General features: G+C 54.8%; 1 protein-coding gene across 1 annotated transcript; it reads left to right on the forward strand.

The window, feature by feature from the left end:
- Window positions 1-21234: 21234 nt before the first annotated feature.
- LOC309878666 (olfactory receptor 52B2-like) lies at window positions 21235-25114 on the forward strand. The gene is made up of 2 exons (XM_082761456.1): window positions 21235-21365; window positions 23050-25114. The coding sequence occupies exon 2, from the start codon at window positions 23087-23089 to the stop codon at window positions 24065-24067; it is 981 nt and encodes a 326-aa protein (XP_082617582.1). The 5' UTR covers window positions 21235-21365; window positions 23050-23086; the 3' UTR covers window positions 24068-25114.
- The last annotated feature ends 2573 nt before the right edge of the window (window positions 25115-27687 follow it).

The raw sequence follows: 27687 nt of genomic DNA on the forward strand, positions 1-27687 counted from the left end.
TTCTAAAGTTCAGACTTTCAGATTCTTTCCAGTACACAACTTGGCTTCTATCTACACACTTATATGCAGGATTATGTTCTGCTTTGAGGGTCCCCAAATACAGTGCTTCTCCTTTTCTCAGCAGATGAATGCAAGCAGCAGAATAGATGGAGCTGTGCATCCTTGGAGGGGACACGGGGATTTGTAGTGACTGAGCAGGGGTGGCACTGGGACAGTCTGACTTCTTGGTGACTATGCTGCTGTTCATGAGATTTGGCTGTGGTAGCTTACGATAAAATTATTTTGTCCCCCATTGCTGCTTCTGCTATGCAAACCAATGGTTCAATCACCGTGAGTCTGGACATACTGTACGGAGTGCTTGTCCACATCTTCATGGATTTTGGAAGGTGAAATAATACTATATTGACACCTTAACATTTTTCATGAAAACTTTGGTCAACCTAGTTTGCCCAGAGAGGTCCTGCAGTCTCTGCGCTTGGAGGTCTCCGAAAGCTGCCTGGATGTGGTGCAGAGTGGCCTGCTGTGGGTGGCCCTGCTGGAGCAGGGTGGGAGCGGATGGACTTGCCATCCAGCGGGGCACAGTGGATGGGAAACTTGCAGAGAAACCTCTGCAGGTCTTCCTTTGCTGGCCCTGCTCCTCCTTGCTTTCTCCACTGCCTGGTCAGATGTCCTTCACCCAATTTTCCCCTTGCTCTACCAAATTGCTTGATGCAAGCTTCTTGGAAAGGCTGTTCCTTGATGAAGACCCCTTCTCCATCCTCCCTATCCCCCCTTCATATTTTGTAGCCCATTTCCCCCCAGTTCCTGGACCTGCCTCAGGCTTTCCCACCGCAGTGCTGTTGTGGTGGCCCTGAGGCCACCTCTCGTGGCAAGTGCCAAGTGTGGCAAGGGTCTGTCACTGGGGGGAGTCCCCAGGGCGGCCGCTGTGATGGGCGGGGGTGGCAGGAGGGGCAGCAATGCCCATGGTGAGGTGAGGTTTTCTGAATCCCCTTTGGTGCAATACTGATGGTGGTGCTGCCTGACTCCCATGGCACCAAGCCCTGGGACCAGTTTGTCCCCACACTTCCCAGCCACCCAGGTGTGATGCCAGCATCTGGCAGTGCCCAGAGCCCCACTGGCTGCTGGGGAGGCTGCCATCACCTCCCATGTGGAAATGCCTTGATCATTTTGTCCTTGGAAGATTAACCAGAGCCTTTATTCGCCAGAGCAATTAGTCCTTTGCCTTTACTCCCGTGCTTTCCTTAAGCAGATTTATCTGGCTGATGTGCTGCTCTTGCGAGTAATCCCAACAAGCCCGTTTGTAACAACCCAATTATAATTCTTATCAGAGACAGGTGCCATACAGGAGGTGGGAGGCTGACTTGTGTCTGCACCCTGCTTGCTCCTTGCCTCTCCTGCCGAGCAAGGAGCATCAGCAATGGCAGGGCGAGCAGCCCCCATGTGACAGCGCTCGCTCCTAACACCCAAAGCTGTGCTGGCTCTGCCCTGCTGCCCTGGCCAGGACCCTGCTGCTTCCCCTGTGCGGCTGGGACATGGGGCTGCTGCACTTTGGAGCTTTGCCAAGGCTCTGTGCTTTCCTGCTCGTGCTGAAATTTACAGAATCTGCAGTGTCGAGGACAAGTGACAAAAAGCACTTCTGGAGGCGGGGGCCCGGCTCTTTGCTCTCTAAAATCCTTAGCTGGGGCTCTGGGGATGGGGGAACATGTCCTGGAAGCCTGCACTGCCCAGTGCGGTGGCAGCAGCCGATCATCACCCGGGAGGTCCCTGGCCAAAGACGCTTCGCTGTGGTGGGCACGCGGCAGGAGGCTCTGTGTGGTTCCTGGGGACCCTGCCTGGCACGGGCAGAGCCCAAGAGAAGCTGGTGGCTGAGGGCATAGTGTGGAGCAAATGGTGTCTGTGCCACCCCAGGCATGGGAGAGTGGCAATCTCATTAATGGCTTCAGTTTTAGGGTGCACTTGATCACTTTTCTGTCTACGTCCAACTTTCCCAAGGTCAGGGATCTTCAGATAAATTTTGGAATAAATTCTCTCGTCTGGAAACTAAATTACCCCACACTGCACTTATTTCAGCTCCTCTTTCCCTCTCTGCCACTTGCTGCTCTCTTCATTTCAGCCGCCGTGCTATGGAAAATGAATTTACTTGCCTTCAGACTGACCATGCTCTGTAGTCTCCAAGCCTCCTCACTGACATCCCTTTGCTACAGCATAAGCCCACATAAGCCCTTCAGGCTGCCCAGCATGGAGCTGCCACCCCAACAACGGTGGGGCCTGCACGTGCCTCCATCACCCTTCCTGTTACATGGACAGGCTGTGCGTGTAACCTTTGGAGGGGCAGAACCCAGAACTGCCGATACAACACTTGGAGAGGATAAATTGGCATTTTTTAAAGGCCCCTTCCTTGTTCCTGCCTCCTTTCTGTGCACATGCCTGTGCCTATCCGTGGCTGCCCATGCTCCTCCTGATGCCACCACGTGCAGCACCCATCGCAGGACAGGACCTGGCTGAAACGCAGCATCCCTGTGTGCTGTGAGGGGCATGGGGACACCGGTGCTTTCTGAGCTGCTGCTGCCACTGCCAGCGTCCCCGGCCCCAGGCAGTGCTGGCTGGGTGCTGCTTGGCATGGGACAAGGGAGGATGGCAGTGATTGTACTGCTGGGCAATGAGAGTGTCAGGGTATATCCACAGATGTATGCGTAAGGAGGTGTGATGTCTGAGGGGTTTCTATCAGCTCTAGGGGCAGCAAACACACCGCTCATCTATTGATGTTTACTTGGCTTTAAAAGCAGAGCTTGTACCAGAAGAGAAATATAAACCACAGCTGAGGAGTCAAACAGAAAGCACAGATCAGAGCAATAATCGGCAGAGTAATGAAAGACATTTCCTCTGGCAGCAGGCATGATTCAATAAATGTGGATGGCAGCGCTGGTCCCTGCGGCCCCATCCCAGGCACAGCCCCATGAGACTGCGGCCCCTGAGCGCTCACCCTCCTGCAGCCACAACACCCCCTGGCGAGCTCCCTCCACCTGCTGCAGGCACCAGGACGCTTCCTCTGGTGGCTCCCAGCACCCACACGGCTCCGTGGGGGCTGCAGTTCTGTCCGTGCCTCTGCGTCAGGGTGCGTTTGGCCAAGGTCTCACTTTTGGCACCCATCTTCGTGCAGGTTGGCGTTCTCCAGAGGCAGCGCTGGGACGAACCCCCCCGTGCTGAGCTGTTAACCGCAGTGTGAGCACTCGTGCTGCCCATGTGCTAGATGCAAAAGTGCTCAAAGAGGGGTTCGGGGACAAACAGCCCTGGGCCACCAGTGAAGCACTGTAGCTCATATCTCAGGGACTAAAAGTTTCATCAGCACAAGGCAGTGACTTATTTCTTTATTTCCAGCTCCTCCAACATCAAACCCAAACGGGTTTAATGAGGCTGCGTTTCAAAGACTCAGCGATGTGCATGATGGCCACAGAGCAGAGGTCGCTTTCCTGCTGGGTTGTGCCTTGGAACTTCCCCTCTGCTCGCACCCACGTGTCCCTCTGTGCACACTGAGGTGGCCGGGGCGTTCGTGTGGTCCCACAGGTGTTGCAGCCCCACAGTTACCCTGCGGCACCTGAGCACCAGAGGTGAGGGAAAGCAGTGCTGGTTGCAGGGCAGTGCTGCCACCTGGGCACAGCGCTGGCCACGGGGCTGCTCCTGTGTTGCTGCTCCCCTGCCCAGTGCCATCGTGTCCCTGTCCCCACCACGGCGGGCTGTGCTGTGCCTGGTGTCGAGAGCCAGCCTCAGCCTCCACGTGGAGATGGGGGAGAAGGCTGCAGCCTGGATTTTGTGCAGCCATCAATTGCTTTAGGCCTCGGGGCTCAGTTTTTCTTAGAGAGGTGCCCCAAGCCTGTCAGTGCTTGAGACATTTGGACAATGTCCTCAGTAATATGCTTTAATTTTTGGTTAGCCTTGAAGTGGTCAGGTAGTTGGGCTAGATGGTCTCTGGACCTTCCAGCTGAACTGTTCCATGCCATGCCATGCCATGCCATGCCATGCCATGCCATCCCCATCCCATCCCATCCCATCCCATCCCATCCCATCCCATCCCATCCCATCCCATCCCATCCCATCATTTCCTTTGGTCTATGTGGGAAGGTTTGGTGGGAGGTTGAACGATACAGATGACAACACACACCAGAGCCAGCACCCTCACGGTACAGCTCCAAAGAAGCAGTCAGGCTCCAGGTGACGCTGCCGCCGAGGCAACATTTCCTCCATCTCCCACAGCAATGTGAAGTAGAGAGAATTCAGGGGAGGTGTTTCATGCAAGCAGCACCGAAAGGTGCAAAGTCGTACCAGAACAGACATCAAGGTAACAGGTCTGACATGAAGGTGTGAGAGTGGCTGTGATAATGCAATAGCCCCGGCACGGCTGGCAGCGGCCGGCTGCTGCCAGAAGCCCAAGCAGACCTTGCGTTTGTGGCTCTTGGGGGTAATAAAAGGGCATTTCATCAGCCAGCCTGGCTCAGCCCCTTGTTTGTGTCATTTATCCACGATGTTTTTCCTCTTTTCTACTCTCTAGGAGGAACTGTGCACATGTACCAAGTGCATTTTAAAAGATTAATAATTATTTAATAAATTATTAAAAATGTGCTTTCTTGTGGTGCTGCACTGATGGATGCACTTTTGTCGTGACAAATACCCTCCTGCTGAGGTTTTCAACACAGAGCCTCCGCCCAGAACATGTTTTAAGTGTTTGTGATTGAATTGTTGTTCTGTGACCTTCCCTACCACGGAGAGGCAGGATGGCTGCGCTTGCCCCGGTGTCTGTTGCAACATCTTTCTTCAAAGAGAGCAGGCTAAATATGAATTTTGAAAAGCAGCAGCTGAAAAGGTCAAAATGATGTTATCAGTCAGTTTAAATTCATTGAGTACAGTTCCTGCTTTTTACCAAGAAAATACTGCTGGTGGAGGAACAGCGCTAATTAAAAAGCCCATGAGATGTGACGAAACCACTTTGCAGACAGCACAATGAAACATTTATCAAGGCAAAAAAATGGCAGGAGCATAAGTGACTGAGGGTAATGAACGGGTTGTCCAGCGTCGGATGAGGCTCGGTGCTGAAACATAACACAGCATGCGCCGTGCAGGGGAGCCTTTCCCTTTCCCTTTCCCTCTGGTGTTGGCACGAGGATGTGACTGTGGGGTTGGCACAAGCGAGGGGTGAGCTGGTGAGCCCAGCAGAGCGCCACGAGGGTCTCGCCGTGTTTTGGCCTGGTCCTAGGGCCAGGAGCACCTCTTCCATCACAGTGCCACATCCTGGGGCTTTATTCTAGGAAAACTGACGAAGCAGCAATGCTGTCCTCCGTAAAATGCCTGCTGGTCACTTTGGGGTTGATGGTCAACAAGAAACACAAATAACCTGTCTGCCTTCCCTCTGGGGGCCCCATCGGCCCTGGGGCTGGGACCACCCCTCACTTGTGGCTCTGTCTCGTGCCCTGCCCCGGCCGTGCTCAGGGAGGAATTTATTTAGTTAACTCAGTTTGGTCGGGTGCTCTCTGGGACATGGGGGAGTGCTATGCTGCCAGCAAGAGCTCCTTTCCCTCGCTGCACACTGCTTGGTGTCAGCATCCTTGTGGCTGTCTTTTTTTCCACCAGGCTTCCAGGATGCTCATTACACCGGTGCGTTCAGCCAGGGCCAAGCATTCCAGCGTGCGTTTCCCAGCCCCATAGCAGCGCTGTTGATGTGAGCGTGTTGCTGTTTTGGTTCTCTTCTCTGCACTTCTATCAAGTGTCGCTCTACTTCATTTTCATCCGTTCCCATCCTTCACTCGAGGACTCTCTGTTTCTGTGCTCCCCAAGCCACAGCCATTTCCCCTGATGGTGCTGCTGCTCCACCATGCTCCTGACCCATTTTGGCTCCCCTCCCGCTGCCCCCTGCTCTTCTGTGTTTGGCCTGGGGTCTGCGAGCCCCTGGCATGCTGCCTGCCGTGGTGGGCGGTGGATGGGTGCTGAGAGCACTGCGGGTCTGCGCCCTGGTGGTGTCCCAGGGAGGGGAAGCACCTGGGGGGGTCTCACTGCCACTGCTGGTAGGGAGCAGGGCAGGGAAGGGTGGGAGCGATACACGAACACACACTGTGGAAATGACCAGCCTGAGCCAGCAAGTACATTATTTAATACCTGATTTGTCCCCGAACTATGTGCTCATATGCCAAGATTTCCCTACCAAGATGCTTCAGAGAGGACAACCCACAAGCAGCGTGGTGCTGACACGGGGTGGGCTCAGCGTGGCACTCAGCATGGCTTGCAGTGGCTCGGGGCACTGGAGAGTTTCTGGGCTCGCCTCTCCCCATCCCTGCCCAGCGGTGGCTGCAGGAGCTGGGGTCGGGTGTGGGTGCTGGTTGTGGTAGCAGCCACCGCTCTGGTCACTGGCACGTGGAAACCTTCTCACGGGGTTGTTTATGAGCAGAGCAAGGGTGCTGTGCCTGGGCAGCTGCACAGCAACTGGGAGATTCTGTTTTCATAAGGATGGGAGCAAAACAAACCGTGGGTGAGGTCACTTATTTAGCTCTTATTGCAAGTCCTACAGAGAGTGAACCCTGCCGGGAGCCTTGGAACCACCACGCAATTTGTGGCCAGTCCTGAGCTGTGCTTCCCTGCACCCAGAGAGCAGTGCAGACAGACAGATAGACGGACAGACGGGGCTGTCACAGAGCTGCTGCTGCTGGGACAGAGCTGCAGGAGGGTCCTGGTTCAGCACCAGGGCTGAGCAATCCCGGTGCCCCGACACCACCCCAGGCCTCTCACTGTCTGGGACACAGCTTTCTCTGTGAATGGATTTTTAGATAATACCTTCTGGACTAATTAAAATTTGCTGCAGTAATTGGGAGATAACAACCTCAGCACTTATTAGAATATGAAGCTTAACAGCCTGATTATTACATGATTAAATTTCCACTGGCTATTAGAAATTTCAGGCATAATGCAAATTACGACACTTTCAACTTTGCAGAATATTGAATTGCTGAAAGACCTGGAGCCACCAAGTGTCCCCTCCACTGGGGACGGGAAGCATGAGCGCAAGGGTAACAGGGCCATGGTGGCCTCCCCTCCCCTCCCCATCCCCATCCCCGTCCCAGTCCCCATCCCTGCCCTTCATAGGGAACTGAAGCACCTCAGGCTGCCAGGTGGGGTGAAAGCCAAACAGGCTGGGAGCCTGCAGTTTTAGAGCCCTTCAGGTCCCATCATGGAAGCTGCTAAATGTTTCCTAAGACAGGTGAAGGACAATATTCATCATTTCCTAGGGCAATGTCCATCTTCTCTTGGGGCCATATCCATCATCTCCTGGGACAATGTCCATCACCTCTGGGGACAATGTCCATCACCTCTGGGGACAATGTCCATCATCTCCTGGGGCCATAGCCATCATTTCCTGGGGCAATATCCGTCATCTCCTGGGACAATTTCCATCACCCTTCGGGACAATATGCATCTTCTCTTGGGGACAGCTCAAGACAGCGTAGGGTCAGGTCCTGGGCGGGTTTGTCCATCAGCCTCCCATATGCAGCCCATCCTGCAAATGACATGGGGAGAGGCGCCCACGTGCCCGGGGATGTGCAGGGGCAGCCCCCACACTGCTGCGGGCTCTCTGAGCTGCTGTGGTGCAGTCACAGCTCCTGCCCCGTGAGGGTGCTGCCCGGCAGTGCCCGCTCAGCTCTGCCACCCTGTGTGCCCGTGGCAGAGGCCTTGCTGCTGCTGGTGTCCCTGCACTGCCACTGCTGGAGCACAGAAACTCGGCGTGGTTCCTGTGTGGGGACAACGCTCACAGAGGTTCCTGAGAACTCTCCCACTTCTCATGCTGTCAGAGGGTAAGACTGAACGTGGAGTTTCACGCCAAAGGTCTCTCTAGCCCTGCAATCCACCAGGCATGGCCCCTGAGGAAGGATCATGAACAGGGCAGGCACGTGCAGCTTTAGGCTTTTTAGGATTAGAACAGTTGAGCTGGAAGAGACCTGCAGAGACACTTAGTCTGCCTTCCTGACCACTTCAGGGCTAACCAAAAGTTAAAGCACTAATGCTGGCGTTGTCCAAATGCCTCTTGAGCAGTGACAGGCTTGGGACACCAACGACCTTGCTAGAAGCCTGTTCCTGTGCTTGACTGTCCTCACAGTAGAGAAAAGTGTCCTAGTGCCCTGTCCGACCCTCCCGTGGTGCAGCTCAGTGCTGTTCCTGTGTCCTGCCATCGGCTGCCGAGGAGCAGAAGCCAGCAGCTCCCCTGCACTGCCCTCCCAGGAGCTTTCCCAGGTCCCTGTCCACTCCAGGCACCTCCTGAGCCCATCGCAGCCGATATGCTCCCTGCGGGCAGGGTGCCAGAGCAGACCACGGCCCTCGCTGTGTCACGGGCTCTCCATTCCCTGCAGGTTTGCTCCCTGCAGGCTGCCTGGCTGTGCCAGGGCACCGGGGCACAGCCACACGAGTCGCAGGGCTTTCTGCTCAGCCCCTGAGCAGAAGATGAGGAAGATGCTCTCCCTGGTATCTGACGGGGGTTCCCCTGCTGCCTCTTGCACTGCCCCAGCCCCCAGTTTTGGGGCTCCCAGGCAGCAGCGATGACTGCATGCCTGTCTGACTATGCGCACCCCATGTCCCTGCTCTGTGGGGCTGCATCCAGCTCCGGATGGGACCCATGCCCTGGTGACCCTGCCCCATGCCTGGATGTGCACACAGCGGCTCCAGCAGGGACTGGTGCCCGAGATTGGTTTCGCATGTGAATTTGGGGCTGTTCTTCCTCACGTGCATCACGTTGTGCTTATGCAGACTGGCTTTTATCTGCAGTCGTGAAGCCTGCTGTCCTGCAGGATCCCTCTGCAGTTCCCAGTATTGTTCCTCCTCTGCGCCACCCTGTGCTACTCCGGCTGACTGTAAATTAGCAGATAATGAAGTAGGAGAAGAACAGTATGTGTTAAGAGGAAAAATCAGATATCAGCGGAAAATGCAAAAATAAAAACAAACCCCAGAACAATGATGTGCTGTGATTAAGCTGCTTAAAGAAGTGCAAACAAATTGCAATAAAAATGAAAACAAGTGGTGTTTACAGCAAGCACCAGAAGTAATTACACCAAAAGCACCAAAAACTGGTGACATTTTTAACTCTTAGAGCAAACCAAGAGTGCCATTTGAAACAGAACACAAGTTAACATTGTGCTTGAACAAGCCAGTTTAAACATGCTGAATTAACTAATGAGAAGGTTTGGCTCTTAAAATTCCTCTTTAAAGCGCTGCCCTCACAGTGCCTGTGTTCACACTGGTGCAAAGAGGCAGCCAGGGAGAACCAGAGGCTGCTGAGGGCTTTGGGGAGGATTTGCCACAGGCAGAGGCTGAGCAAGGAGCCCACAGGCACAGTCCCAGCAGCAGGCTGGGTGCTGCAGCCCCCTTAAAACATGAAATTATGGCTCTAATTTCACCAACCCCACCACTGTGACCTGCTCTGTGCCGGGGAGGATGCTGCCAGGACTGCCAGCAGGCACTCTACAGCTCATGGGAGTGTCTCTTCACCACGCAGGTGTGCCTGGAAAATTACCTCTTACCTCTGTCGAACCGTCATCGCGGTGGTGCCGTGTCTCATGGTGGGGCTCACCAAATACATTCAGCTTGTAAGTAATAATTACAAAGGCACGCTTCTCCTTCTGGCTGCTCTGCATCTGCCCAGAGTCAAGCTGAGATTTCTGTCTTGCTCAGGCAGAAGTAAGGACAGATTTTTGAAAAACAAACCTCAGAAGGAAGGGGGCTGCAGCCCCCCCTTGGCTCAAGGGATACTGTGAGGGGAGCCTGCAGCCCTGTCCTGAGAGGGGCACAGAGGGAACCGTCCCTGTCCCTGCGGGGCTGCTGGGGGGACAGGGCTGAGGGAACCTGCACAGTGCTGGCGCTGCTCTGGGACGTTGCTGCCCTCGGTCTGCACCCAGCAGAGAGCAGGGCTTCGTGTTCAGCATGAGTCACGTGCATGCAGCTATACGAAACTCTTCTCATGTACGCTGTGGAAATATCTGCTGCAGGTAATTCATCACCTGCCAGGGCAGCAGTTCACATACGGCTGCATACCCCGAGACTTCCCCTGTGGGGCTGTCGTGCTGCCACCCCATCCACTTTCTGTGGATTCAGGTGTAGACATTTACGGCCCTACGCACTGTGCTAATCACAGAATGTCCCGAGCTGGAAGGGACCCAGCAGGGTCATGGAGTCCAGCTCCTGGAAGGTGCAGTGAAAGCAGAAAGCAAAGCTTCCCCACGCAGGGGGCAGCCCTCTGACAGCCACTAGAGCAAAGGGGAGCCCCCTGTGGGAGGTTTTGGGCCCCCTGCCCTTGGCCTCCCTCCTGCAGGCAAACACCTCGTCACCCACATCGGGGCCTGCTGCCCTCTCGCATGTCAGCCTGGGCTCTGGGATGATTTGGAAGGTGCTGGTTTGCCTCATTTATCCAAAATGTGTGAGTGTCTCAGCTCCCAGCTCTCTGCTGGGAGGGAAGGGCTTGGGTCTCTTTTTGGGACACAGCTGGGGCAGACTCAAGCAGATTTTTGGCATATTGGCAGATACACTGGGTCTACCGAGTCAGCCACAGGACTGTGTTTTAAGAGAGCTGCTGAAGACTGAGGGCAAGGTGTTACCTTTGGGACTACGTTAGGACCACTGTGTACATCCAAGCTTGATTCACACCCGAGCCCCATCTGCAGACTGGTCCTTGCTGGCTCCTGGTGTGCTGGGGAAGGGGAGGCGATGGAGGAGCAATCCTGTGAGCTCTGCATGCCCTGGAGGTGGCTGCGGCTGGCCACAGCAATGTACTCTTGGTGTTGGTGCCTGAGCTGGCCAGATGAAGGCTCTGCTTTTGGAGCTTTGCTGCTTCTCCCCTCCCAGTACGCTGCCCCAGGCACTGTGCCCAGGGATGGAGGGCTTGGTCTGTGGGCACCCTTCGGGGCGAGGGCTCAGCTTCACGAACCTGCACCACTGCAGCACCTGGATGCTGGCTCTACCTCACACTTTTCCCCCGTTGAGTGTCATGGCCGGGAGCCTGCCGTGCATGAGACAGAGAGCCTGGGTGGGGACCTGCCTGAGCAAGAAGGACTGCTTGGTCGGGCTGAGGCAGGTGGAGGCTTAGCATGAGCCAGGAGCCAAAAAATCCACATCCCAGAAAATGCCGGGGTAGAGAGCACAGCTTAAACCGCAAGCCAAATATGTGGTTGAGATTAAAAGCAGAAGGACAAAGAAAAAGGATTTTTATCAGCAGCCACAAGGTCTAAACACTCTGATGTCTTGCATATTAACGTAACCATGACTGTCACATAATAAAAAATACCAGATGTCACTAGATTTGTGAGAAGTTCCCACAGTTTGATGGCCCCCCACCTCACCCAGGAGGGCTGTGCTGGCTGTTCCGTGGGATGGCTGGAGGACAGCCACGGCCTCAAGACAGGCAGATACTCCTGTTGTGATGAGAGCAAAGGCAAATGTCTCTTTCTTCCATGCACCCACAAATTCTGCCAGCTCCCACCCACAGCACGTTGCCCTTCCTCCACGTGGGAAGCAGTTACTATTTCAGGATTATTATTTGTATCTTGGAGGTTTTCTCCTCTCTGCACTCCCCTCTGCTTCCTTGGCCAGGTGGATTTGCTTCCAGCACCCATACTGTTAACTGTCAAATCTGCATTTAATCACCTGTATCTGGAAGCACCAGAAGAGAAGAGCCCTGTGTCTCTCCCTTGGCTCTAAGCATCCTCCAGGGATGGGCAGGAAGGGATGGCAGCCATGCTCAGGTCTAAGACATTGCTGCTGCAGAGCCCCCAGCATCACCTGCAGCAGCTCCTCCTTCCCCTCCTGGGTTTATGTCATCTTGCTGAGGCCTCAGCTGTGGAGCTGCCCCGTTTGCCCCAGCACAAGGGCTCTGAGCCCTGAGCATCCCAGCGTGACGCAGACGCTGTGGTGCAGGACGGGCGCTGGGCTGTGGTGGAGGAGGCAGATGCAGCGCCGGGCTGGGAGCTCACGCTGTGTTCTGGCAGCAGGAAGGTGCAGACGTGTTTTAGGTGGGTCCCAGCCCCTGTGGCGGATGTGACATGGTCTGCATCCACCTGGCTAACTGCAGGTCTCAGGGGGTGGGCATGCGGCCAAGAGGGACCTGCAGCCTGATGAAATGTCCCCATCCGTATAGTGGCCCCATGGCTCGCTCACAGCCTGCCCCGTGGCGAGCTGCAATTTGAGCATCCCTTTGTCTCTCCTGGATTTCTCCTCTTTTTTCTCTCCTCTTTCCTCTGCCCAGGCTTGACCAGACCTGGCTCAAGTTCTCTCTGCTCCCTGCCCCATCTGGCCTTGGTCCTTTGGTGCCCTGGGACCTGGGGGTGGGTGCTGGCCCCTGCAGCCTGGTCCTTCCCCACTGCACTTATCCTGGCGTTAATCCACTTGGTCAAACAGGAAGCCCGACCCTCAGATTTTTTGTCTTCTCCCACCAGTGACCTGGAATGGATCTGGCAGCTTTCAGCCTCCTTTGCCCTCCTCCATATGGGGACCGTGGGGCAGCAAATCTGTTGTATGGAGTCAGCCCAGGGTCCAGCCAGCTCTGCACAGGCTCTCTTGACATTTACATCATGCTGGGTTTCTGCTGTGAATGATAAAAATCAAGTTCAGCGGAGACAGGGACTCACCCCAGTGAGTGCTAAGTCCTGCTGGGATCTGTTGTTTCTCTTATGCTGTGCTTTATTTTCTTAGGTGTTTTAAAACATAAGATCAAAGACCCCCGTGGCAGCTGCCAGTCACACAGGCTCCAGACCAGGGATGCTCGTCCTTGTTGGCGTCCCAGGCATGGAGCAGTCTCATCTCTATTTCTGTCCCTTTTGGCTGCAGGTGTATCATTGCACTTCCTGGTAACCTGTTATCTGTCATGCCTTCATACCCTTAGCCTCCCCACTCCAGTGGGCACCTCTTCCCTCCTGTGCCTGCTCTCAGGGTCCCCCAGTCCCCTGGGTGCCCATCTCCAGGTAATCTTCTCCTCTTTCACCAAGTGCTTTGCTGGGCACAGCATTCACACATGTTCTGGCCATTGCCCATGTAGTTTTTTCCCCTGTGCTCTTACAGAGTTAAAAACACACAGATTGGTCAAACAGTGATGTGTACACCCTGCACAATACGCAACTTATGACCCTTGTGTGCGGGCTGACTCTGTTTGGGTAACATTTGGGTGATGCAGGAGCTGGAAGTGACTGCACCAACAGCCCTGGCTGGAGGTGCAGTGTTGCAGAGCCTCGGTCACACTGCGGGACCCGACCAAAGCTGTGACCACAGGTGAGCTGCAAGGCTGAGCCTGCGTGGGCGCTGCATGGCACGGGCAAGGCTCTACCCTGGAGAGTGAGCGGGGCATGCACCCAGCATCAGGGGGGCTCCAGAACATCATTGCTGAGGGATGTTTGTGCTGTTGTGCTGGAATCAGCTCAGGCAATGACAATGGAAAATGGGTTGCTAAAATTAACTGTGTGGCAGGGACATTTTTTTCCCTAACAAAGGACTCAAACCACTGTACTACCAGATAAGATGACAACGAGTGAGAGACAGAGACAAAGCCATGAACCACGGCCAGAGATTTCAGCTGCTGATGTCATGGAGGCAAGTAAATTCCCGCTGCTTCTGAAGATGTCAGTGCCTGTGTGCTTTTACTGAGCTTCAGCGCTGCTGTGGGATAGATCAGCAGTGATAAAGATGCTGCTAAAAATAATGGCTTCCTAACCTGGGATACATATTTGGTCATTATTAAGTTTGTATCATTTGGTGAGAAAATAAAACCTTAATATTATAATGTGGGAGCTACTCATGATGGAATGCACCGCAAACCAGGACATGGGAAGCCTCTCCCAGACCCTTGCTTCTGCAGAGACCTGCTGTGCTGCTGTGCTGGTGTCACACCGACTGCCTTCCTGTGGTGCTGGGGCCAGGGGTGTGCTGGTGGCTTTGGGAAGGGGAATTCATGCATCAGGACTCCCAGCCTGGGCACGGCCACCCCCTGCCTCCTGCTGCTCTGCAGGGCCCTGTGTCTGCTGGAAGGTCCTGGTGCTTGCCTTGCCTCCACGGCTTTGCTGTGACTCAGGGCAAGGGGGATCCTACCGCTCCTGTGCAAAGCTCCTGGCTTGATGCAACACAAACCCTTCCACCAAGGCTATCAGGGCCCTTGCAGCACCTTTCCCCTTTGTGCCCTGTCTCTGCTGGTGTCCTCCTGAGGACCTTGGGCTTGATGGTTTTACTCTGGGGGATATTGCTGGCTGTGGTTTGGGTAGTGGAAGCCAGGGTTGGTGAGTAGTGCCCGCTCTGCTCCTGCAGCATGCCAGGTGTCTGTGCCGCAGCTGATACCCAGTGGCTTTGGTGCTGCCACCACTGAATGGCAAGGTCCGTTCAGGTCCTGGGAGCCGCCCATCCGCCTTTGGGCTTGTGCTGCTTTGTGCTGAGCTGCTTGCAGCCTGAGATGTCCTCTGTCAGGTTTGTGCTTCAGCAAGTGGCCTGGCTGCTTGTCACCACGGCAGGCACCGTGTAGCACCGCTCCCAGTGCAGCGCTGCTTTCCAGCTGGGTCCTCCTCAGCTTCTTGTGTCCCTGACAGTGGAAATGCCTTGAAGTGGAACAGGATCAGCAAGCAGACGATTTCCGATGCCCATCTTCTTTCCAGTATTTCCTACCCAAGCAGCCATCTGGGCTGTGTTATCTGAGCATCATTAGTTATTGCTCAGGTCTGAGATACAATCAGGTTTGTCCTGCGTGAGGGTGATCCATTAGGAGCCTTTCTTGGTAGTGTTCAGAAATGATTCCCAGGCCGTGTTTACCCTGCTTGTTTCATGCAACACTGGACAAACATTGGCACTGTGAACACAGCATGCTGCTTGCAGTGCTCCGGAAGGCAGTTTCTCCCTCCTCTGTGCTTTTGTCCCCATCCAGTCACTGGAGGGGAAAGGAATCATCCAGGTGGCTCGGGACGTGTACCCAGTGCCCTCCGGTCTCAGTGTGACGCAAGCTGTCACCATTCACCTGGAGCTACCTGGGTTACCTGTGTCCTCGTGGCACATTACGAGTGGCCACCACCGCACCCTGGCTCTGCAGGCACAGCTACACTGCTGCAGCCTGTGGTGGAACACCGGTACGTGGGATGGCACGGGGACACAGCAACACTGATGTACATGGCACCGGCGTGCCCCAGCATGACTCTTACTGTGACACCCCATTTTCAGTGCTGTGGCTTTCCTTGTGGGGAATGGGAGTGCTGGGGTCTGATTCCCAGGCTCAAGAGCCCCGTGGGATGATGTCCGTGGTAGCAGCCCTGTCCTCTACGTGTCCACTGACAGAAAGAAACCACCAAGGAGGCAAGCAAGGGAATACAGCAGGTTGGGATGGGCTTGGATGGGAAAGGAACAGGCTGAGCACTGCTTGCCTTTCATGTATGTGAAGAAAAAGCTGTGACTGTGCCTGCTGGGGACTTGGAGGCTGGACAGGAGCCCAGCAGGGCCCCGAGGTGCGGGAGGCCCTGGAGCACCTCTGCCGTGAGGAGAGGCTGCGAGAGCTGGGGCTGGCTCCGGGGGAGGCTCTCGCCAGGGGTGCCCAGGGCCAGGAGCAGAGGCCCCGGGCCCAGCCTGGAGCCCGGGAGGTGCCCTCTGGGCCCCAGGCAGCACTGCTGTGCCGGGCGGGTGCCCAGAGAGGGGCTGGGGGCTCCTCCGCGGGGGCTCCAGCAGCCGCCGGGACGTGGGGCTGGGCGAGCGGCTCCGCAGGGCCCTGCTGGGACAGGGGGCGAGCGGCAGCACCCAGGGGTGCCTCCAAGCAGTCTGGGATCCTCTGGGGCTGCTGCTGGGACAATGTTCCCTGTCCCAGAATCCAGCACTGGGGGGACAGGAGATGGGGCAAGGGCAAGGGCAAGGGCCCAGGAACAGGGTGTGTGAGGGGTTTCTGCAGGCTGGCCTCCAGCTCCATGCCCAGTCTTGTCATTGCTAACAAACCGCGCTTCTGCAACGTGCTGAGCATGGGGAGCTCACGGTGCCGAGCCCCTGGGGGCATGAGCATGGGTGTGCTCCCCTTCTGCTGGCCCCAGGCTGGGGTTTGGGCAGGGCTGCAGCTCTGACAGCCGCAGGGCAGTTTGGTGCCTGCCACCACAGGGGACCCCTGCAGAGCTGCCCTGCTCTGATCCCCTGCCCGGGGGCTGCTCGCACAGTGGCTGTCAGTAAAGCCTGCAGGAGGCAAGCCTTAGTGCTGCCTGGGGACGGGGTCCAGCAGCTCAGCCTTGCCCCCGGCTCTCTGTGGCTCCTGACTGGGTTGAGTCCCGCTGGGAGGAGGACAGAGTTATCTGCAGGCATGGGCAAGAGTGAGACCAATGGCAGGAGGGTAGGAAGAGGCCGATGCAGCCATGGCCACAGCACCCATGCAGGTGAGGGACGGTGCCACTGCATGATGCTTTGCTGGTGCTGCATGAATAAAAGCTCCATGTCATCAGCTGGCTGCTTTCGATAGTGCACAACTGCTGTTTTGTACCTTTGCAGCTTGTGGTAAGGGTGGTGATAAATGTGCCGTGGCAGTTTGTGAGTGCCGAGGTCAGAACAGACTGAACCTCTGCCAGTTACAGCCCTGCCCTCCAACCCAGCATCCGCTCGCTCTCGCTGCGTGCTCTCCACCTCGTGCAGGCAAAGCTCTCATCGGGAAGATGATCCTGAAAGCAAAAATAGCATCTCTGGAGCACCGGTGCTGTTGTTTCTCTGCATCTTTGTTCTCTTGACCTCAAGGATGTGCAGTGTTTGCTGCTGAGCTGTTATGAGCTGTGAGCATCATGTTCTGCCTCCCCTCGCTTACTGTGCTCTTCTTCCATGGAGAAAACACTTAAAGGTTAAATACATACTAGTGGTCACTCAGGGAGTTTCTGTAGCTGAAAAGACAAACATAAAACAAACACCGTGCGTTTGGGCAAGGACTGTGTGAGGATTTCAGCGTTGCTCCCCAGAGCAGTAAAGCCCAGCTTTGGTGTTGGAGCAGGAGACAGGGCTCCTCCTGAGCATCTTTTCTGGTGTGAATGGTTCCCCTCCCTATAGAGAAAATGTGTAAAAGAAACATCAAAAGCACCAGCATCAGCCCAGTGGGGTTCTCCTTAGCTGGGTCTGTGCCAAAGCAGAGGGACCAAGTCTCATCCAGGGCAGTGTCGTGGTTTCTGTGCTCATGGCACACCGTGGAGTGGGAAGGAAAGTGTCACACGCCTGCTGTCCCTGCCTGGTGAGCTGCAGGTGCTGGGAGGAAAAAAGACTGTGCAATAAATAGTAATAATTAAAAATCCTTCCAAACAATGGGCTGTGTTAGTGTAGCTGGTGGGAACCAGCTGAGCCCTGCCTGGGAAAGTGAGCAGGTGAGGCTGCTGAGCACGGGCAGGGAACATGGACTGTGCAGAGCCTGTCTGTCCTCCTTGTCCTCCTTCCTCTCAAGCTGCCAGACTTGCTCCTGTCCCCACAGCCCAGCTGTGGGGCGAAGCTGCACTGAAGGTGGGGAGATGTGAAGTGGGGGGTTTGGAGCAGTAGACCGGGGCCTCCTGGTAGGTGCTGTGCCCCTGGGCTGTCCATGGTCCAGGGTGCAGCCCAGGGGGCTGCAGAGATGCTCCGGTGCATCACAGGCAGCCCCCAGGAGAGGTCTGAACCCTCTGGGGACCAAGCCACGTGCAGATCTTCACTGGTCAACGTGCCTGTGTGTGAGGTTGTGCCATGCCATCGGGGAGCAGGATAGAGCAGCCAGGCTGGAAGCCAAGGAGCTGTGGCAGTGCTCGCAGGCTGCTTCCCGAGTCTGACGAGTCAGAGCTCGCTGCAATGTGTTCTGCACACCGGAGGTACCCCAGCGAGCAGTACGAGGGTCCAAGCAGGGGCTGCGCCAGGATGCATGTGCCTTGGAAACCCATCATGTCCTGGGGGCTGGTGTCCCCAAATCATGGCAGGCTGTGGAGCCCCCTCACCCCCACTTCTTGTCCCCCACCTCAGCACTGCATCGTGGCTGGAGCCTCCGCTGCCACGGTCCCACTGCAGCAGGTCTGTCCCTGAGTGTGGGCCGTGGGTCTCCATGGGCTGCTGCCTCTGCAGCATTTCTTACCTCGCAGAGACCTCTAGAGTCCACTCTCCTGAGCACTCAGCGTTTCTCCAGACTCGTACACACGGTGCTGGCTGCAGAGGCTGCAGCACTCACAGAGCAGCTCTTCAGCCCCGCTCTCGGCCAAGCCCCTTGTGTCCCAGACCCAGGGGGCCCCACAGATGTCCCTGTGCATGATCCATGCAGGGACAGCAGGGGACATGGAACCTCCCCTGTGTGCTCACCCTCAGGGCTCCAGGGCCCTGACCCTGTTCCTGGGCCCTTGCCCCATCCCCTGTCCCCACAGTGCTGGATTCTGGGACAGGGAGCACTGTCCCAGGAGCAGCCCCAGAGGATCCCAGAGTGCTTGGAGGCACCCCTGGGTGCTGCCGCTCGCCCCCTGCCCCAGCAGGGCCCCGTGGAGCCGCTCGCCCAGCCCCACGTCCCGGCGGCTGCTGGAGCCCCCGCGGAGGAGCCCCCAGCCCCTCTCTGGGCAGCCTGTGCCAGGGCTCCGGCACCCGCCCGGCACAGCAGTGCTGCCTGGGGCCCAGAGGGCACCTCCCGGGCTCCAGGCTGGGCCCTGGGCCCCCCTGTCCCAGTGCTGGGCACCCTTCCAGTGCCCACAAGGGAGTGGGATGCAGTGTGGCTGGACAGGCGGGGGCTGTTTCAGGACTCCTGGCCACTTGCTCTGCTGCAGCTGCTGGCACTGAGCATGGGGAAGCAGCATCGGCAGAGCAAGCGGCTGGTGAATGGCCGTGTCTGGGGACAGGAGAGGCAGAGCTTGCCTGTTCATGGTGCAGCAACAGCACGTCTCTCTGACTGTGGCACCCTGGTGCTTGCTCTTCACTGGGAAACAGCAGCTCAGGAAGGGCAGCCGTTGTTCCTGGCTGTAGAAGAGACTGATACCCACCCTGGAGGAAACCCAACTTGTGCCGTGGTCAGCTTGGCATAATGCAGATTCCTTCCTAAAATGAGGAGTGAGGGGAATCTGAGTGATGCATGTTGAAATGCACAGTGCATACGAAGAGAGACAAAAGCATTTTTTCGCATTCTGGGCATGTCTCCCTTTGAAAATTTCCATGAGTACTGTGTTTGTTGTGACCTGCTACTGCCCTCCCAGGAGCCCAGGGCCTCCCCTCCACCCCAAAGCCACGGGGAGGCATTACCTGGCTGGGGAGGAGAGGTGCCTGGAGGGGGCAAAGGGTCCTGAAGGGATGGGGTGGGTCAATGACCGTGCAAGGATCTGCTCAAGTGTTGTCTTCTCTGGCAATAAAGCCTTTCAGACGAAGTGTGATAAGCAGAATATATTTATTTCCTGCCCTGGAAGATCCCACAAAAGATAAAGGGCTTTGAAGGTGAAACTTGCTTCGTGATGCCAAGGTCTTGGGAAGGAAGCTGGGCACACAGCCCTGCTCTGCTCAGCCCTGGCAAGGCTGGAAGGGCGTTGACTCCCCCAGCATGATGCCAGCTGATGGCCTCTGCAAAGCTCTGTGCACCAGAGGAGCTGCAGAGGCTCCGATGTTACCTCCATCCCCACGTCTGCAGGCTCTGCAGGGTTTCAGGCTGCCCAGGCTCCATCTGCAGGGAAGCAGTAAGCAGGGACATTGCCTGGACCTGGGCATGGGAGGGATGAGGGGAAATCCCAGACTGGCACATCCCAGAGAGGCAGCAGCATCACCTGTGCTCTGTGTAGCATTGTCCCCAGACCGTGCACCTCACCATCTGCTTGATGCTCCTTGGTAAGATGAACCTGCCACGTGTGCTTGGAAGACCTCCTGCACGTGCAGGTGCCAAGGTGCAAAGCATGGTCTGATGGGAGAGTGATCAGCATTACCAGAGCAGCCAGCGGGAACGGGCACATTGCTGGCACAAGCCCTCCCGGACACTGAGCTGTTCAGGATCCTTGGAGCATTCTGCAGAAATGGGGTCTCCTTGGGGCATCCTCAGGCACTGCACTCTGTGGTCCTGCACAGAGCAGGGCAGCAGCTGGGACGTGGCGGGAGGTGCTCGGTGCCCCAGTCCCTACACCCAGGGGCCAGCAGCAGCCGGCGGCAGCACAGCCCTGCCTGGCGGGGCCTATCCCTCCAGGCCCTGGTGGTCCTGGAAGCCCCTGCCCAAACTGGGAATTGCTGCAGTGCTCCAGGAGCAGACCCCTCTTCCTGAGCAAATGCCAGCAGCAACTCGGCAGGACTGAGCGTGGCGTTACTGACGGCGTGCACAGCGCTCAGAGCTTGCCGGGTGTTCTCCGGGCGGATGAGGTGTGCAGCTCCTGCCCAGTTACCTTTTGTTCTGAGCCTGAGACACCACAGCAGTGAAACAGAGCAAGACACTGCTAAATGATGGATGCTCCACTGCAGGCCAAGAATTCACACTCCTTGGTCTCATCCAAAAAAATACAATTACTCTGAATCATTTTGCTTTGGTTCTAGGTGGAAAGAAATAATCAATTCATAGAGTCCTATGAGTTCAGGCCCATTTTTCTGCAGCATTGATGGATCTTGGACATGTTGGTTGCTTGCAATATCTGACTTTCAAATAATATTTTATTATTATTATTATTTTGCATCCTTTGAACAGAACTGTTGTTCCAGCTCCTTCTTTGCAACCATCACATACTTAAAAATGACTTTGCAGTAACGGTGCATTATAAATGATGCAGTCCTGGTGTTTCTGGGTTTCCAGTTGGTGCCAGTTCAGTCCAGCAGTTCAAGCTGGGCAGAAAGCTCTGCATCCTTTGCTGTTTTGCAATGCAATCAAGCCAGCTTGGTGCTTGCGGCCACTCTCAGGCTTTGTAGATCATTGACCAAGGGCTGCAGCCTGAGGGAGGAACCCCTCCCACAGAGGCATGGGGCATGGGAAGCAGAGCTCAGAGCCTATTTTGGGAGGTTTCACCAGCACAACAAGACGGTGGCTGCTCCATGGGGGACACAACGTGACCTGGGCACCAGCACCCTGGCTGCAGGCACGCGGCTGGCTCTGCTGTCAGCCTGCAACGCAGCCTATGCCTGAGCAGGGAGAGCATGGAAACACTCACAATGCAAATGATGGAGAAGCAGGAAATGTCTTGACTCACCTCAAGAGCGTTACCTGTGGTTAATCTTTAATGCACTTGCAGTTTAAAGGCCCACAAGCTGCCAGGCTGATGCTCCTGCTGCGGCTCAGGATGGGGAAGGTCCCTGCTGCCCTGTGCCTGTCGGGGCTGAGCTCCCCAGTTGTGCTGGGGCTGCTGGGGTGAGTCGCTTTGTGCTCACATTGGCACCTGGGGCACCGCATCCCTGTTTGGCAAGAACCAGAGGCAGTAAATTGGCAGGTGAGAGAAATCTGTTTCCATACCACTGAAAGGGGAGGCGTAAGGGCTTGCTGAACTGCTTTGACCATATGCATTTGGGCACCAGCAGGCTTTGGGGCCCAGAAATGTTCCCAGGCTCATTTAATTTACTATTCTAGATCTATCCTACCTTTATCTGTCTCTGTTGAGTTATTATTGTGTTCAGTTCTGGGGCCCACTGCATTAGAAGGACATAGATGTATTAGAACGAGTCCAGAGGAGGCCACAAAGATGATCAAGGGGCTGGAGCACTTCTCCTACAAGGATAGGCTGAGGGAGTTGGGGTTGTTCTGCCTGTATAGAAGAGAAGGCTCCAGGGAGACCTTTTAACAACTTTCTAACACCTAAAGGGAGCTACCGGAAAGCTGGGGTGGGACTTTTTGTCAGGGAGCGTAGTGATAAGACAAGGGGGGTTAGTTTAAACTAAACTAAAAAAGGGTAGGTTTAGATTAGACTTAAGGAAGAAACTCTTTGCCGTGAGAGTGGTGAGGCACTGGAGCAGGTTGCCCAGAGAAGCTGTGGATGCCTCATCCCTGGAAGTGCTCAAGGCCAGGCTGGATGAGGATTTGAGCAACCTGATCTAGTGAGAAGTGTTCCTGTCCATGGCAGGGGGTTGGAATTAGATGATCTTTAAGATCCCTTCCAATCCAAACCATTATATGATTCTGTGATTCTACATGACTTTAGTAATGGAAGAAGTAGTTGTCTAAATATTCATGATGTGCTGGAGGTCTCTACTGACTGATGTTTTCATTGGACTTCTGGCTCAGAGGACAACTTCCCTTCTTCATGAAAATGCTGAGAAACACCAACATGTCATGCACTCAGGTACCCACAGTTGGAATAAAAACAAAACCCTCTGCAAGTGTGTCTGAAGATGGAAGGTTTAGCTTTGGTCCAAATCAAATCAGTTTTCATAGAATCACAGCATGGTTTGGGTTGGAAGGGACCTTAACAATCATCTAGTTCCAACCTGCCTGCCATGGGCAGGGATGCTATTCTTTAGATCAGGTTGCCCAGGGCCTCATCTGCAGTTTTTGGCTCTGTAATTCCTGTGGGATGAGCAGAAGGTATCCTTGTTAAAAACAAAGCATTTTGCATCATTTGCAAATAGACAAACATGCTTCTATGTTGGAAATCGAGGAAGTCCAGCAGAAGTTTGAGAGGTGATAGCTGTATGTCAGTCACACACAAGACACGTAACCATGTTGGAGTGAGCACAGTTTTTATTCCAGTTTTAACATTTTCTACAAGGAGTTCTCAGAAATGAACTACTCACTGATCTGAACATATCAAGGCACTATTATTTTGTCTGCCTGAAGGAACACACACTACGACAAATCTGAGCATAGCCCGCAGGCTGTGACTGGGCAAATAACAGCAACTTTACAAGTCTTTTTGTAATAGTGCATAAAGCAGAGATAGAGAGGACCTGGCCTGTTGCACAGTGCAAGAGGAGGGACAGAGATGTTTTTCTTGCAGACACAGTTCATGAGGTTGATGGGGAAGAATGAATAGATCCCTCCATACAGCAAAATGCACCAAGCGAGGCCCTGGCCTCATGAACAGCTCAGTTGCAATTAGGACATTGCATACAGTTTTTAACATGTCTGGAGGTGGGCATGGGCTGGCTTGCCAGGCATTTATCCTGTTGTCTTTCTTGTAGATAGCAGAATCATACTGACAGTGGGCACAGCAGCACCATGTATGAGCTCAACGAAAGCAGCTTTGATCCCATCACCTTCGTCCTGACAGGCATCCCAGGCATGGAGGAGTCCCACATCTGGATCTCTGTCCCCTTCTGTCTGATGTACATCACTGCAGTGTTCAGCAACTCTGTCCTCCTCTTCGTCATCATCACGGAGAGGAGCCTCCACGAGCCCATGTACCTATTCCTCGCGATGCTGGCTGTTTCTGACCTCATGCTTTCGACCACGACAGTGCCCAAGATGCTGGCAATCTTCTGGTTCAGTGCCAGAGAAATTTCGTTCGATGCCTGCATTACTCAGATGTTCTTCACCCACTTCAGCTTCATTGTGGAGTCGTCTGTCCTCCTGGCTATGGCATTCGACCGCTACGTTGCTGTCTGCGACCCCCTGCGGTACTCGTCCACGTTAACGCCCTCAGTGATTGGGAAGATAGCGGTGACTGCCGTGGTCCGGGGCTTCTGCATCATGTTCCCACCCATCTTCCTGCTGAAGCGGCTGCCCTACTGCGGGCACAACATCATGCCCCACACCTACTGCGAGCACATGGGCATCGCCCGCCTGGCCTGCGCCGACATAAGAGCCAATGTCTGGTACGGGCTGACGACGGCGCTTCTCTCCTCCGGCCTGGATGTCGTGCTCATCGCTGTCTCGTACGTGCTCATCCTCAGGGCTATCTTCCGGCTGCCATCCCCTGAGGCCCGTCTCAAAACCCTGAGCACCTGCGGCTCCCACCTCTGCGTGATCCTCATGTTCTACATGCCCGCCTTCTTCTCCTTCCTCACGCACCGCTTCGGCCACCACATCCCGGGTCACGTCCACATCCTCCTGGCCAACCTCTACGTGGTGGTCCCACCGATGCTCAACCCCATCGTGTACGGGGTGAGGACGCGGCCGATCCGGGAGCGCGTTGTCCGCCTCCTCTGCCCCGCCGGGCAGTGCCCCTGCCCCTGCCCCAGCCGGGGGGGCCTCTGCTGAACATGGCAGAGGGAAGGGGGGTGCAGGATGGGGCCTGGACTGCAGGGCCAGGAGCGGCTGCTCTTCTCACCCTGGAGGAACAGACTTGCCTAAGAGGTTCTGGAGAAGCGGAGGGTGATGGGGTTTCTGGAAACACGAGCTTGGCTCATCAGGCTGTTCATTGCTATTGGTTTCTCCTAAAGAAGCTGTCCCTGAGTGCTTCATCTGGCAGAGACTGGGGCAAACAGGTCAGGCGAGGAGCATCAAGACTTGTGCTTGCTCATTTACTGTTGCCTTATTTTGTTTGCTGTCCTACAGATTCATTTCTGTTTGCTCCTTCACTTGTTAGCGCCTAGACAGTGAGCACCTCGCTGCTCGTCAGAGCAGAGCCTGGGAAGCCACCCAGCACAGGGTGGTCACAGTGCTGCTTGCCGTGGCAGGTAACGATCTGCCCTCCTGTCCTCACAGGCATAGCTTGCATTGCAGAGGGACCCCAGGACCTCCCACTGCTGAACGTGTTTACATGCTGAGAGCCCTGAGAGGTCTGGATGGGCTCTATTGCCCTGTGTTTAAAGGAAACATCCATTAAACCACAATGTCCAAAACTGAATTCAAGGCTCTAGTATGGACTGCAGAGAGACAGTGGTCTCCCACACCCCACACAACCCATAGGAGCATTTCTCTCTTTACAAAAACATTGCACTGCTGCAGAGCCCAGAGTGAGGTACAGCACACTTTGAGATCCTTTCCTGCCCATCCTGCAGTCTGATGACCCACCACGTTGTTGCTGTACGTTCAATTTATCCTTGAACACCAAAAGAGCTTTGCTGAACTTTTTGTTGTTCCTCACATTGGTGTATGTACCAGTTGTATCAATAATGCCTTGTTACCCAAGGTCTACCTAAGGCTGTCAGTAATACCTTGTTTTACCTGAAGTCAGTGGTGATCTGCCTTGATGCAAAGACACAGTGTGAGCACCAGATATTGCTGGAGGAGCAGCAGGGCAGTTCTGTACACGTCTACAGTCAGAGTGTAGTTTCGTTATCAATCTGATCAGCAAGGAGAGCCCTTTTCCTTACCTCTTCCTTCCTCAGCAAAGACAATGCAGGCTTTCAGGGCAAACTCATCCACTGCTTCCCCTGCGGTGAATCTCATGTGGCAGCATCAGAGGAGAAGCTCTCGTCCCGGTGCAGTGAGCATGGGCACTGCTGAAGGTCCCATGGGCAGAAGGGAGCGGAGGCAGCACAGCAGACCTCGGGGGGAAGCTTGCTGGAATTTCAGGTCTCCTGCTGAAAGGTCAGCGTGTTCTGCACCACTTTCAGGGTGGGCTTTTGTCGTGTCGTGATGAAGTGCAGGACCATGGTGACTCCGACAGCAGCACCATAACGGCTCAGCCATTAAATGCCAAAACTGCCGTAACACATTAGCATCGCTGGGGTGAGGAGGAGGAGATGCACCAGAGCTTGGAGACCTTTCCTTCATGCTTTCCTTTGTGTTTTACTGGGTGGGAAGTTGAGATAAACACTTGGTTCTCCTTTCCACATTGCACCTATTTTCTACTCCATGTCTCATACACATCACTCAGAGGCAGTGGAGTCTGGACACTTTTTAGTGCTGTTGTTGAGCTCAGGGGCTTCCTGAGTCTGGCCAGGGACAGCCTTCCCCAGCTGGGAAGCTGCCAAAGTCTTTTAAATGCAGTAATTGGGTAATTCGGTAACGTCTGAAGGCTCACACTCTGCAGTCCGGCTCCCACAGCAGTGCCAGGATCCAGCATGCTCTGGCCCTGTGTCAGCTGTAGGACCTGAAGAAGTGTCTGGTGTACTCGTGTCAGTGGACCAGACCATCCCATGTTTCTGCAGAACATCCTTTTATCCCTGACCAAAAGGGCAGTGGGCACATCCCAAGCCCACAGCCTGACTGTGCTGCAAAGCCACTCCAGACCTGGGGAAGCTGCCCCGAAGGTGGATGCATGCCTGGACGCTGGAGGCATCTCTCTTGGAGAGCTCACCTTGTCTATGTGCCCCATAAAATCTTGTGCCCCACACAAGGGGCCAGGAGCCAGTGGCTGGGGCTGGCCTGGCACAAGCCAGCACCCAGGGCTGAGAGCAGGAGCAAGAAAGCTCTGCAGGACCTGGCTGGCTTATGGCTGAAGGACGTAGGAGATGGCAGGGCTGCAGCCACCCAAACCCTGCTCTGCTCTGGGCATCCCAGTAGCACTACTGGAGCTCCAAAAGAGAGGGAAAGAATAACAATTTCAGAATTTAAAACAAAAAAAAAGTTGTTTTACTCTGTCAGCATTATTTTTTTTTTTTGGGTATTCTCTGATTTCATCAAATTGGGGAACCCTGTGACAGGCAAAATTGATTTAATCAAACTGGGGAACCCTGTGACAGGCACAATGGAAATGAAAGTGTTCACTAAGAGCTGTTTGCTCTCAGTGATGATAACGGAGCTGGTTAAACAGCTGCTTGTATTGCTGGGCTTCTTTAATGTCCTCAAGATACATCTGTGCCTCTCTCAGCAAAAAGAAAGAATATTTGCACAGAGCAGTCCACATGATTTCTAATAGGAGACAGGGCTGTCTCAAAGGCAATGTGTCAGGAGAGCAAACTGGTATAGGCAGAACATGAATATATTTGGGCTGAAATGAGATGCTTTAGGGTCTTTGGGGCAGTCACAAGGGTTACAGCAGACTGGAGGCTGTGGTGAAGTGCTGGAAAGCTCATGACAGCAAGAGACGTGTTTGCTGAATCAGGGGTTTCCTCCAGCTCTGCTTTCCTACCTGGAAACAAGAACTGGTTGACAAAGCAACCCTCTGCTGCAGTTTTCTCCTGAAACCTTTCTAAGCAGCTCGAGTAGCAGTTGATCTGCCACCCAAATCTGTCAATATTAAAAGACAATTCTGTACCTTGGTGTCTTGGTTATGTGGTTCAACTCATATGGTTATTTCTGCTGCCTTCTTCACTGCTTCCCTTTTCTTGCCTTCCATCATTGAGGAACTTAAGCACACGCTAAGTACAACAAATGTACATGCTAAGCACAACAAGCGTGCGTGCTCAGAGCATACCAGGCAGTGGTGCTGTGAAGGGCCCCTTTATAAATGCCCAGGAGGAGCCTCATGCCATCACCAACAGCCTGGAGTTAGGGAGGAGGCGGCACTGCCTTGGGCAGGTGCTGCACAGGTGAGACTCAAAGCGATAGACCTGCTTCAAAGAGCTTCCAAACCAAGTACGAGTAACAGAAAATGCATAGGGATCCACAGCAATGGGTGACTGCTGGCCCACATGCTGGGTCTCGGCACCCCAGTGACCAGAACATCACCGATTTCAGGACCTGTTGACACTTGGACTGCTCCAGCGCGTGGTCCTGCAGCGCTCAGGGGAACCTCTCAGGGGCAGCCATTCCTGCAGGTACCCGCATTTTCACCTGGATTTACTAGTCAGCTAGGTAGAGGTGGGCTTTGTGTGTACCAGACGAGTTCACTCCTTGTACCCTTCTGCTTCTCTGGCTTTCCAGGAACAGCTTAATGCGAGTGAGGACCCAGTTTGGAGCTCCCAGCCCTGGCACTGCTCTGCACCCTGGATGGATGTGGTGGCTGGGTCAGGGAGCAGCCTGCATGGGAAAATGTCCCTGAGTCAATG

The sequence above is a fragment of the Aythya marila genome (assembly GCF_965140915.1).
Source record: "Aythya marila genome assembly, chromosome: 1".
Lineage (NCBI taxonomy): Eukaryota > Metazoa > Chordata > Aves > Anseriformes > Anatidae > Aythya > Aythya marila.